This window comes from Pleurodeles waltl, chromosome 10 (genome assembly GCF_031143425.1).
Source record: "Pleurodeles waltl isolate 20211129_DDA chromosome 10, aPleWal1.hap1.20221129, whole genome shotgun sequence".
Classification (NCBI taxonomy): Eukaryota; Metazoa; Chordata; class Amphibia; order Caudata; family Salamandridae; genus Pleurodeles; species Pleurodeles waltl.
The window spans coordinates 203,083,082-203,096,889 of NC_090449.1; the positions used below are offsets into that span (position 1 = coordinate 203,083,082).

A 13,808-nucleotide genomic window follows, 5' to 3' on the forward strand; every position below is an offset into this window, starting at 1 on the left:
CTGGACTTAAATATGTTTGTAATTGGACACAGAATGCTGCTGGAGGGACTCACCAGGAACCGCCTTGGACTGCTGCTACTGTGCTGAACTGTGACATGCTGGGTCATTAGGAGGAACTGCCAACTGCCTGCATCCATCTTGTGTTAGCCTGCAGCTGGGCCCTGCCGCACTGTGCTCCATTTGTTGTGTCCGTCCAGGGGCTGGGTGCTGTGGCCCCTGATCCCTGGCATCATCTGCTAAAGTGCAGGAGGAGTGCTTCACCTGGATTACTTGGCGCCTGGGAGCGCTCTTTTTAATTATGTTAAAGTGCCTTGGAAGCGCTTTTGACTTTATTTGTTTTGTGCTTGAAAGCACTTTGCCGGCGTTAGAATCACTGCCGCAACTTGGGCGTTTTTAATTCCGAGCGCGTCGGAGGCGTGCTGCCCCCGGTACCCCCGGGGCACCACAGAAGTGAGGTCAGGAGCGCGCGCGCTCCTAAGCGTTTCCCTGGGGCGAAGCAATCTCCGAGGAGCGCCCCTGGGGCACAGGCAAGCACATCCACTTTGATGCCTTTTCAATGCTGCAGCCCGGACTGATTGATTCGCGCACCACATCAAGTGCGGGTGAGTCCCTGTCGGGGAGGAAGCCTCATCGGAGGCTCCCCGTCCTGCCAGGCCCCCAGTGTGCTACTGAGGGTGGGTGGGGAAGGAAGCCGTGGCCTGGGGTGGGGAGGCGCACGGATTCCAGTAGCACCCAATTTGAGCATGAGCCCCAGGAGGGTCCCCAATATAAAAAGCGGACAGTGTGTGTTCCGCCTTCGTCCCCCCAAATCACCAAACGTCCCCCGTTTTGCACAGAGGAGCACTGGGGACCCCCTATATTGATCTTGTGGCATGGGGGTGCCTTCCCTATACAAAACAGGTACTTTTTGGTGGCACATGTTCATGGGGCTATTTTTGGATTCTATCATGATCCGTGCATGTATGATGTTATGCTTCCTATGACTTGCCTGTATGTTCCTGATGTTACTTGTATGGGTGTGCTGGGACTGTTATGCTAACCTGTTTTCTTCTATAATGTGCCATATATTGACATTCCATGATAATGTGTTGTCTGGCTTGCCATGTATTTAGTAATGTTCTTGGGATAGGCATTTATGCTACTTTATTGACAAGTGCATTTCTATAGTAATGTTTCCTGGCTACTGCTTTTGTTGCAGAATAATAAGTATCTTATGTATTATATGTGACTACTGCTGATTTCTGAAGAGTAACAGTATTGTTTAATGTTCTGACAGTTGCTTAGGTAACAGGGTATTACTGACATGTTGTGTTTGGTCTAATAATGTTGTGTACAATTCTGTTTATTTTATATAACTTAGTGTTGTGTTTCCTTTGTGGTAGGGATAGTGCGTAACGCGTGTTGTGTGTGTTGTGCAAACGCTATTCACATCGTCTCTGGGATAAGCCTGACTACTCGTGCCAAGCTACGAAGGAGGTGAGCAAGGGTTATCTTGGGTGTGTAACTCCCTCATCCTGACTAGAGTGGGTGGGTTCTGCCTGGCTTAGGTGCACCCTGGACAACTAGAAACCCCATTTCTAACACTCTCCTTCCTCAGTAGACTCTTCTTGGACTTCCTGGAATATGACGATGCAGCAGTTGGCAGAGACCCTGCCCTGAGAGTAAAATACATTCGGAAAGATGAGTTTCAGGAGCCTGTATTTTATCTAATTTCAATCTAAACCTCCCTCCAGATTAAGACCTGCAATTCTAAACATCCCCATTAATTTTTCTGTGAGAATATGAGGACTTGTTCATAGTTTGATGGAACATTAGCATCCTCTGACCAGTGGTAAAATGCATCTCCCACAGTCTTTAGTTTTAGACCCTCTGCTTGCAAACTTACCGGGACAGACTAAACCTCTGACTGAGGATGTATCTTTATCTGCGCAGGTGCACAAAAAGACAGAAGCAACAAGAGATCACAGTCTGGATTGAGCCTGTCCATGAGGGACAACGTTTAAGTAGTATTTGCTTCTCAGTCTCTTTCAGAGGACTTTTTTTGGAAAAAAAACAGCTTTTTCTTGGCATGCCTGTCTGAGGGAGATGGGGAACTTCTCATTACATAAGAACAGGGACAAGGAAGGGATAACTGGATCAAAGAAGATTACCAGTAGGAAAACAAGCCATAATTATTATTTATGGTGTTACAGTTACATTTCTAATTGTTTAAGCTCAACACTTCTACTCCTAATGTTGTATATAGTAGGGTTGGTCGGGGTGCTTCATTCCGTTCACAAAATAGGTGGAATTAGGCAACTTTGCGTTACTCTTGTAACAAGAACTTCCCACCGAATTCCACCAATCGCTGTGTGGCAGAATTTTGTTTCCTGCGAGCGTTTAGAAATGTGAACTTGGGCAAGATTTGACGTCCCTTGGTGCCATTTTCTAACGGGAGCAGTTGTGGTCAGAGGGCTGCTTCTTGAATAGGTCTGCTGCCACTCAAGTAGATTTTCTACTTATGTGGCCGCAAAATCAACTCAGATGGCTGTGCACTCTTGTGAACTGCACGGTGCTGTTCGCGCTTTTTCAGCACTGCTCGCGCTACTGCCACTGAATTGCAGCGTGAGTAGCGCAATATGCATGTTTCTGCCCTTTGGCAAAATACAGCAGAATATTTATATAACTCTTCAGATTCTGCAGAGTGAAACTCCACGATTTCTGCCTAACACTTTTAAATACACTATAGGGCAGTTCTTGAATTGTTACACATAATGCTTCAGATACATCTTTATTGCATATTCATCTTGTACATCGCTCTTAAAATGTCCCAGTCTTTAATTGCTGCTGTGTGATTGTTTCTCCATATGCATCATCCACACATTATTACTACATCTTCTATTGAGCTCTGAAATGAAGACAGGGTGGACTATGCTCTACAAAACAAATAATAAATAACCTCATTACTTTTATTATTAGCATGCCTAATAACCTGCAAATAGAAAACACATAAGGCAAACACACCAATATGTTTTTATTTTGATATTGGTTATGCTCACTTTGGAGGATGCTCAAATAACTGAACTCACTTACCTGTAGGGGCACTTTTAGATACCACTGGAAGTGGGTCTGAGATTTGGTCCGGTTTAATTAGAATTGAGACGGCAGAGGATGTGGTTATCTCACGAAGAAGGCTGCTAACGCCTTGGGTAGATTCCTTAAACAATGAGGTAACATTTTGAGTGGATTCTTTTAAAAGGTCTGAAACTTTGGGTACATATTTGGTTGGCCCATTTAAATCCGTGTTGGCAATGTTAATTGCAAAAAGTATGGAGTTCAAACCTTAAAAAAACCAAAACAAAAGAAATGTAATAACCATTGCAAACATCTACATTAGAGAACATGTTGAACGAAACACATATTTAAAAATATGCACCACCTCAAACATGACAACCACGATTAAAGAACCATTCTGCATTCTAGGGCCCCCTTCGGTGTGAGAGGAACGATTTGCCAATTCTTTGTGGTAGATACTTAGGAAAAAATGAAAAGAGAAAACATAAAGCTTCAAAATAGTACCTGGATCGAGTCTGGTGCAAGAATTAAAGTAGAGATTTAAACAAATGGCATTGTCTCATTACCGCACTTCCTCATAACAGTCCTTATCATGTGAGTCCGCATCCAATACGAAATAGGAGCCAGAATAGCCTCTATAAATGACTTCTTATCCAAAGGTATTCTGTTTTGTCTAGCTGTTGAGGTACCTCTGATGTCCTAACCGTGTTAACTGTTGCTCTAAGTTTTCCTATTATTAGCATGACCTGGTGATGGCTAGGTAAAAAGTTGCATATACATAGAGGGCTGCTTACCTAGCCCCCGTGAGCTATGTGCCTCGGTTACGACTAAGGCTAGCGCGCTCACTAAGAAATAGAAATTCGGAAGCTGAATAGTCACTGTGGTCCGTATGGCGACAGTGCGGCACTCAGCGAGGACGCAAGAGAGACGTAGCTAGCTCTGAGAATTCAGTGGCAGAGGAAAAGAGGGTGTACATTGAAGTCAGCCAGCACCTGCACCAGGCCTCTGGCTGTGTTTATGCAGACAGCAAAGAAGCAGTTGGTAAAGAATTTGCGTTCAGTGTGACATGGGACCTTACAATGTACAAGTAGTTGCCTAGCAACAGAATCACTCCAGGCGCTGTTGAACCTGCTGGTGTAATATTCAGGTTTTAAGGTAGGTAAGCTTGAAAGTCGGAGATAACGGGAAAAATTGCCAAAAACAGCAAACATAATTTTCAGAGGTGTTATGAAAACTCAGACAAATGCAGATATGAAAGGACAGGCACAGTGCCAAAGAAGCACAGTCTAATATCTGTCTGATGAAAAAGTCGCTATGGCTAAAGGGAGACGTCTCATGAATCTCGCTGACTTTATTTTAGGCCTGGGCAACATTTTAATCATCCAGGCGAAATTTGTAAAATTCCCAGTATATCTTGAAATAACGTATTAGGCAATTTTGTATTTTTTTTCTTATCCGCGTGTGAACCTCGCGTTAAAAAGTCTTGCGAGACAACGAAGGTTCACATAGAAAACAATTCACTGAGAGCCATTTTGTACTCAAACCAGTCTCCTGCTTGAACTCATTTAATTTTATATGGGAGCCATGCGTTAATTTAAAAAAATCACATTTACCTTCAAAAGTATATTTTTGAGGGAATTTTGTGAAATAAATACGCAGTTTCATACAGCCCAAATTTCTATGGGATGTTTGGATGTATTCTGCCTTTATAGGGATGCATGAACGACTATTTAAAAGCTGAAAAGTATGGGTAATCATTACACATTTTATATTTTTTCACTGAACACTATAGTTACTTGTTAGAAAGTGGATTATTATTTGGGGTACACAAGTGTCCACCTCAAAAGATAAGGTCACCACCTGCTGTCACACAAAAGAAATAAAATAAATCTGTGCTCAATTCCTGGTAATGTGACGCAAAGCAGTCAGGCTCAAATCAAAGGCAAGTTTAAAGTATTAAAGCAGTGCATACACAGCAGAAAAGTAACGCAAAACATAATAAAACTCCACAACCAATATTACAATTAAAATAAATATGTGATGAGTAAAATAAGACCAAAACGACCAAAATTCAAGCAGAGGAATCAAAGATATAAATTTCTAAAGGTTTAAGGGAAAATAACGTTCGAGGAAATAGGGTTATTAGTTATGCAGGATGTCTGGCATGTGCAAGTAATAGGTCCTCAATCATTCTCTCACTGGAAACCAAGCACCCCATCACTTGACTCTCTCCGGATAGCAAACAGAGCAGTCCAAGTCCTACTCATGGGAGGTGGTGTGGGCTAGTAATCACCGTTCACCAAAACATAATAATAACGCGCAAATTATTGTCCAGTTTGTGGTTTTTATAAAAATTTTTTTTAAAAAAGCACACATATTACACACACACTAATAAATACTATGCCCCAATTTACTAATCTATACGTAGGCTAGGTGGAAATATCCCTGGTGACATTCTTAAATCCTATTTGACACAACCCCATGACATCACAATATACTGGGATATCACGTTAAATAAAGCAAGCATATTGGCTTTGTCAAGCGGGTCACCCCACTAAAATGCCAATAACCCCATGCTGAAAATCACCATTCTATCACTGAAATCAGTAACCATGTTTTATATGCAATCTTTATTGTCAATGAAGCAGTGCAATGTTTATAAAAAATCACTATCAGCAATACATTATTAAATAAAGCATTTTAAACCACATAATGTCTGTATATTTCTTGAACCACTTTGGGGACATGAAATGGAGCCATAGGACCCACAATTAGAGGGCCCTGCACTCCAGAGCTGTACAGCAAAAGCTCCAGCTTAGAGTGTTTGAAAATAAAAGGCTAAACAGCCTGGGAGTCATGGATTTGAGAATGGAAAATAAGGGTCATTTAAAAAAAATAAAAAAAAGTTTCTGGGAGGCTGCTGCAAATCCTGCCACTCTTCACAGCTCTCCTTTAATTTTCTGGTGGTGCCGTTGCCATTCTTGGGGTCGCCACGGATACAGAAAACATGGGCCAACAAGCCCCACAAGGCATTATAGGGAGTTCCCTCAGTGGAGCTATGAATTTTAGATTAGCGTCTTCGACAGCAGTGGTTTTCTTTGCGCCCGCCTTTGCACCACACGTCTTCTTTGTTTCTTGGACACCCCAAGGCAGATTGACCTAATTTCTCATTGGGACAGCGTGGACAACGCACTCCCTAACTGTCCAGCCAGCTCCCCACCCTGTCAACTTGAAGCTGTGCCAACAAGGGAGTCAGCATTCTTTTTCTCCCAACTGTGCTTCACGCAGCAAGTGTTCCATCCCTCCGCCACCCTCAGACATGGGAGGTGGCCATTGGCCTGTGCTGGGAGTGTGGCACAGTGACACTTCCCCATCTCCGCTCCTTAGCTTGGGGTCCCAGGGCCCCATGACATCCAACACGGTCTCTTGCCAACTCCATTATTGCCACTTTGGCCCCTAGGGAGATGGGGCACCAGGAGCAATCAGAACACGGGTGGTGGGGGGCAAGCACGCCTGCTTCCCCAAGGACGAAGACAGATTAATTGTGTGCTGAGCTCTGGGCACTAGCCTACTCTGCGGGTTAACTTAAAACTTATGTGGGAGCCCAACGTGCTCCAAATCTCTGTTTAGGCAGATTTAAATGGGCAATCTTCAAGAGTCCATAACACTGCCACTGCTGGGCTTTTTTTCTTCATCTTGGGTTAATTTTGCTTCTTGTGATGAGCACTAGTTTCAGCAGGCACCCTGGCCTTTCAAGTGGGGCACTAGACAGGGAGCTGGTTTCACTGGCTCCAAGTGCCACCCTTTCCCCTTTGCTTTTATTCTAATGCTTCTCGCCTCCTGCTGGGATACAGAAGTCCAGGCCTTCCCCAAATGCTCTGCAACTCAGCCTTCAGCTGTTCATGTGGTGCTGCCATCCATTTCCGGGGTCTAACCCTTAGTCTCTCCCTTGTGCAAGAGTTCATAAGTGGGGGTGGAAGTTCTAGATGCCAGGCACCCCTTGCCAAGTCTAGGGTGCTACACCACCCCTCAATCCCCTCTTTCAATCCTCCTGCACAGCATGCTAGGACAGTCCAACATGATGTTGTCAAATGGTCTATGCATACATCTCCTTTGGGGCCTAAGCTCCACCCCTAGCTGACAACACTGCCAGGGACTTTCCCACCAAAATATTAAAGCAGAGCCCCATCTGTGTCGGCTCCAGATGTCTGGGATTCTTTGATCAGGGGACCTGGGCTATCCCAATCCAGAGATAATGTGATAGCACATTTTCTTCCCTGTCCCTTCCTCCTCAAGAGCGGAGTGAAACAGTGATAACTGCTACTATTGTAAGGAGAATCCCCGATTCCCTCTGCTGGAGAGCAGAGTAATTAACTTGACCCAGCAGAGTGACAAAAGGCCAGGGATCTGATCCTCAGCTGAACCAAAGAAATATAACAATTCTGGATGAACTAAAAGGTGTACACTAATAGTATTAGGCCTACTACAGGTCAACATCTATCCCTGAAGGGACCCTTCTGTATGAGGCTACCTGTGCACAATTAATGGGCTGCACATGACAGCTATGTCACACCCGCAGCCCGCACATGTATGCACATGTTCACATGTGACTAGGCCAGTGCCCCTAATCTTAGCTGTGTTGCAGTGGCCTTATCTTAAAAAGGCAGACAGTGAGGGTAAATGCATGCAGTTCAATTACCATGCTATTTCCGTGGGTGAGACTCAAATAGTCAGACTTGCACACAGTAAAGGTACAAAAACGAGGTGCTCAAAAAGCAAAAAATCTAGGTAGATTAAATGGGTGGAGCGAGCAGCAAAGCGTGTGGGGCTCTGCCGCTGCTCAAGAAACGGCCCCTGGGGTGGGTCAGGGCTCGGGGGCTGCCCGCAAAGAAACATGGAGCCAGGGAGGGCAGTCGTACATCCCCAGTGAAAATGGCAGTTTGAGGGAACGCCGTCAAGCTCCTTCGACAATGTGCAGGAGGGGCCCCAAAGGGAAGCAAAGATGGGTGATGCAGTTGCGCCGTCACGCCCCTGTGAAGATGGACGCCAGCTGAAGGTGGGGCCGGTGCCTGAAGAAGAAGCTGGAGAGTGCCGTCACGCTCCCCATGAAGATCGTGAAGGAGCCCCGGTCCACATCTCGGGCCCCATGCAGAAGCAAAGCCGGAGAGGACACTGTCATGCCCCCTGTGAAGATCATTAAAGGGCCCCCAGGCCCCAAACCGGGGCAACACGCAGAAGCAAAGCCAGGTGTCACCGTCGCACCCCCTGTGAAGATGGCTGAATGGGCCCTGGACTACAATCCGGGGGCCGCAAAGAAACCAAGCTGGGGAGCACCGTCACGATCCCTGTGAAGATGCAGGAGTGGGGCCCTGGACCCCATCCCAGGGCCCCGCAAAGAACCCAAGCCGGGTTGGGCCGGATGCATCCGGGAGGGCCGCCACCAACATTGTATCTGCCCGCAGGAGCGGGCAGACACTGGAGGCGAAGGCGGGGAGCGCCGGCGTGCCTCCTCCACACAGCTTGTTCTCAGGCTGCATCACCAGCGTCTGCCTGCCAGAGTGGGCAGACTTCCGAAGGCAGGAGTGCCAGCTTCCGCAGCGCACCATGAGTTGCTGGCTGTGCAGGGAGCCAGCGGGAGCGACCGGAGGTGGACTCTCCGTACCGTTCCCCAACGTGTCATACCTGATGTGGGGGGTCTGGATGGACTGGACACTCCCGAAGATGAGGGCAGCAGGGGATGGGCTCCCCGAGCTGCCTTCCAACAAAGCAGCATCACTGGGGTGTCCTACCCCAAGAGGAAGCAGAATGCGGCACAAGGCCCCAGAATAAACGGGAAAAAAAGAAAAACCAAAGCAAAGAGGCTCTCCCCAGCTCAAAAGGAAAGATGCTACTTATATGGGGATGCCCTGAAGGAGCACCCTATAATGCCTTGCAAGGCACAATGTTTTCTGCCGTTACTCAGCTTGTGCTGGCCACAGGAATATGGGGTCATCACCAACAGAAAGCCAATGGACAGGGGGAGCTGCAGGAGCAGCACAGCCTCCCCCCAACAGAAAGTTTAGTGTCCCCACCCTATGTTGGGTGGGACTTGAAAATGATAACTCCCCCCCAGGGTTCCGGAATGTTTTTAACAAAGTCCCAGCTAAAAACTTAATTCTGGAGTGCTGGAGCTGCACCCTCTAGGGTTGAAGATAATGGCTTCAGTTCATGTGGCCTGAATTGTGAAACACAACAAGATTGTTCTAATAGTGAATACCCATAGGTGTGGAAGGCTGTAATTGGGGTGTTTTTACAGCAATGGTGCCCTCTAGGGACTATGGTACAAATTGTTGTATGTTATGCTAAATGTGGTTTTAAAAATATGTGGTCACAGTGTTGAAGCCAATAGTATAACTTGTGAAGGGTCATATGACAAGGCACCCTCTAAGGGTGATGGATGGTATTACACAACGTTTAACAAGAGTAATCTCAGAGGAATTATAACAGCACAAATCATTCCAACATGGCTATACATGCTTTCTGTTCATGCTTATTTGAGTACTCAGACTGACAGCCACCTGTGATCAAAGTAGATGTACTTTATTGCCAGTACAAGGTGCTCTCTCTCCGCGTTACAGTCAAATGTTGCATTACGATACAAGTGAATGTTTTGCCATGTGAGTTGCTGGATTATATCTCCCCTCGGGAGGGTCAACAATGATTATGCAATGTCCTCCCAAATTACTTTCATCAACTTGTGTATATTTGTAAATTGTTGTGTAGTATTGAGTGGTGTATGTGCAATAAATGTACTTTTACTTTATCAAAAGAAAAAGCACAGACTGAACGATCATTTATTCAGTGATATTCTTGTGTGCTGGTGAATGGGGATTATTAGCCCAAACCACCTCCATGGAGTAAGCCTTGGACTGCTCTGCAACGCTACCCTATGAGAGTCAAGCTCTACAATAGGGTGTTTGGTTCCCAGTAGTGGTCGATTGTGGACCCATTACTTGTGCAGTCACCACAACTAATGACCCACCCTCCAACAAAATGCTACCACCTTAAACATATATCATGAAGCAAATACAGAAAGTTACACGCACACACAGAATTAAAACGTGAAATACATCAAACAACAAAGGAAAAAAAAACTAATGTAAGGACAGTTTGCCTCATCATTGCCTCAAGTTACAAAAATGTGTGCAACAGTCAATGGCTTAGAAGGAAAGTCGCCAAAGTCAATTTCTGTATGTGGTTTTTAGAATGGTATGCTCCACAATGTCTGTTGTTTTGTGTTGTGTATTGTAAGTAGTGGTGACATCAGATTATTGCCTACAGCCAAAGCTGTTTGTAGCAAGACATTGAAAAAAGCAAGCTTTGTCAGATCCAATCAGTCTCACCTTAATAATGCACATGCAAAGCTGTTGCTTAAACAAAAAGTAAAAGAAAAAACATAACATTATGGAGGAAAAGCAAACACATGCTATGATATCTCATGTTGCACAAATTCAATGTGTTCACCACAGTTTATTTTGGCTCAGGAAACTCTGAAGAGAATTAAACAAAAAACATAGCAGGACATATTTGAGAGGTGGCCAGGTGGCAATCAGCACACAAGGAAAGATCTGGAAAACACATGTGCTCTCTGTGAGTGCTGAATGAAAAAGTGAAAATCAGTTCCCTAAATATGAGCCGAGGAAGGATACAAGGCAGCCAAACAAAACGATCTTAAAGAGGCTGTGCTCCATGAGAGGGACAAACAGGAAAAGGAATGCAAGCCATCGAATAAGCAAGCAAGCAAATAAGAGGGACAATAAACACAACTAACGGTTAGCAATGGATGAGCCTTAAGTATACTGCAAGTTCAAAATAGATTTTTCTCAACCAGACAGTTTGCACTATCTGGTTGGCTCAAACTAACAAGGCTTGAAAAATTAGAAAAGTAGTAACTCAGGTTCACTATTGTGGGAAGGATAGGATTTCCATCTATAGGTTTTTTCTTTTTGTTTATAATTTCACTATGTCCTTCATAGAGAGACTATTCAATTATGTTTGAAGCACTGACTATATCAGATGGGAGCACTAGAGTGGAACATCCAATTGATTAACCCTCAATTCACAGGGCAAGGACATTTCAATATATGTTCTCATACTTCTTTAAAATAACAGTGATCTTCTCCTTTGCCACTCATGCATACGTTACGTTTTTGTGCTATTCAGCTGTTTCGCATGCTTTTCTTCACAAATTACACTGCCTGTCAGGGTTACTCTCTCTGAAGTTTGCTCTGTGTTTTCACTATTCAGGTTTTCATGCAAAGGTGAGTCAGTTTTTAATGAACAGTCACTCTGTGCTCATCTGTTCCTCCAACATACCAGCAGTGTACTGATAACTCAAGTAACCCAGTTGTTCTGTTGTAGTCTTTAGAATCAATCAAGAAACCTGTGAATCACATCTATGTTATATAATTCATTTATGGTTTCAATTTCAAGACAAACTGATTATTTGTTTGCCTTTGGACTAACAAGAATGGCCAGCAGGGTCATTCTGAAAATGTTATATCACAATTAGTCTTCCCGTTTTATGCATACAATCAGGTATGGCCGATGATGGTAACCTGGATGGAGCCTATTCAGGTGGTGCCAAAGGAGGTGCACTGCCTGTGAAAGACACAAAGACAGCCATCTTGCAAGCACACTGGAGGAAGGGTGGTGAAGATGCATTGAAAGGAAAAGCTTTGATTTAGCAGGTCAGAATGGTGGTTTCTGTGAATCTCCAAGAGGGCACAGAGCAACCTTGTACAAACGTTTTGGAAGGTCCCGTCCAACTGAAAAGTGGCCTTGTATAATTAGATGGGAGAGCGCTTTAGGCAGGGTCACTGGGGAAGATCATTAGCAACAACTGTGAAAAGATCTGCCAAAGGCCTGAAGATATTCTCAGAACAGACAAACGTCTCACAAGCTGATGACTGGCTGACAGCAAGACGTGAGAAAATTAAAGCTAATATACTTAAACTCAGGTAGCAAATGTTAGAGAGAATGTGGACCAAAGAGAGATGAAATGTATATTTGATTGCAGTGCCCTAGGCAAAAGTATTTCTGGAAAACGTTTTGGCTCAAATCAAAGAGGACCTCAGCTATCAAGTACCTGACGATCCATAAGTTTTCAAACTTGGATCAAGAGATGTACTATGTGGAGTGGGGCAAAGAGGACAGACATGCTGATAATGCCATGTATATTGTTTGCAGTTAAACTAGAAATAGCTCCCTGAAAGGAAGCAATACCCTATCAAAGTGGGCCTGGGACTAGACATATTTAAACTGCATTCTTATGAGGAGTTTGGAAATATTCCAGAACCATTAACTACCTCACTGAGTTAGGGATTAGTGTGACTGAACTACCTAGGACACTGAAGTGTTTAGGATTGTCATCTGGAAGTTCCTCATGACTGATTGTAGTATTGGAACTCCCTTAACTCAATACGCAAGTTGGGTAATATTATGCTGAAGATATACCGATGTAGGAGGTTTTCATTAGGTTAATCTTGGTGAAGACTAAGGCGGTCATTACAACATTGGCGGTAAAAGCCGCTTACCGCCGTGCAGAACACCGCCAACACACCGCCGCGGAATTCCGCCACAGCTATTATGACCCAAAGCACGGAACCCGCCAAACTTCAGACTCCCACACAAGTCCGCCACACCAAAGGTCAGTGATAAACTGGCAAAAACAAAACCTCCACCGTCATGCCAACAGAAATACGCCCACACTATCACAACCCACGAATCAACGCGGCGGTCTTTCAACCGCGGTATTCCATTGGCGGTACACACCGCCACCCTCAAAATACACAAACATTGACAAAACCCAGCCACATTGGACAAATCGAAATACACACACCTGATACACATACACACACCATTCCCACACACCCAATACAATATAAAACACACACCCACACCACCCACAAACCCCTATGACCACAATTACTGAGAGAAGGCCAGAGAGAGACACAACCATCAACAATACTAGCATCCACAGGCACACAACACCATCACCCACATAACTTCTACGCACCTCACACTACACACCACTACATATCAGCACACTTATCACCCCACACACCACCCTACACATCACCTACACCACCCCATGGCACGGCAAAGACACCCCAGGTTCTCGGAGGAGGAGCTCAGGGTCATGGTGGAGAAAATTGTCCGGGTAGAGCAACAGCTATTCGGAGCACAGGTGCAGCACACCTCCATTGCAAGGAAGATGAAGCTATGGCGAAGAATAGTGGACAGGGTCAACGCAGTGGGACAGCACCCAAGAAATTGAGAGGACATCAGGAAGAGGTGGAACGATCTACGGGGGAAGGTCCGTTCCGTGGTCTCAAGACACCACCTTGCGGTTCAGCGGACTGGCGGCGGACCCCCACCTCCTCCCCCACAACTAACAACATGGGAGGAGCAGGTCTTGGCGATTCTGCATCCTGAGGACCTCGCAGGAGTAGGTGGAGGAATGGACTCTGGTAAGTCAAATATTAACTATTACATCCCCCACCCTACCTGCATGCCAGCACATACCCCCAACCTCACCCTCACCCCCATCACTCTAACTCCTCACAAATGTCCCAAAATCACAAACCACACATCCCAAACCCAAGCCCTGCATGCAACAACAAAGCATGGACACCCATCAATAAAGCATGCCCACTGCACATACCCATACATCCCCCTAAACCACCATCACACAAGGTCCCACACAGGAATGC

At 45.2% G+C, this 13,808-nt stretch overlaps 1 protein-coding gene across 2 annotated transcripts in view; it reads right to left on the reverse strand.

Moving 5' to 3' along the window:
• SNX29 (sorting nexin 29) overlaps positions 1–13,808 on the reverse strand; it is a 1,353,458-nt gene that overhangs the window by 1,160,792 nt on the left and 178,858 nt on the right. For both annotated transcript variants that reach the window (XM_069210178.1, XM_069210180.1), the window contains exon 7: positions 3,073–3,321. In XM_069210178.1, the coding sequence (XP_069066279.1) occupies positions 3,073–3,321 (249 nt within the window). The remainder of the gene's footprint in view (positions 1–3,072; positions 3,322–13,808) is intronic.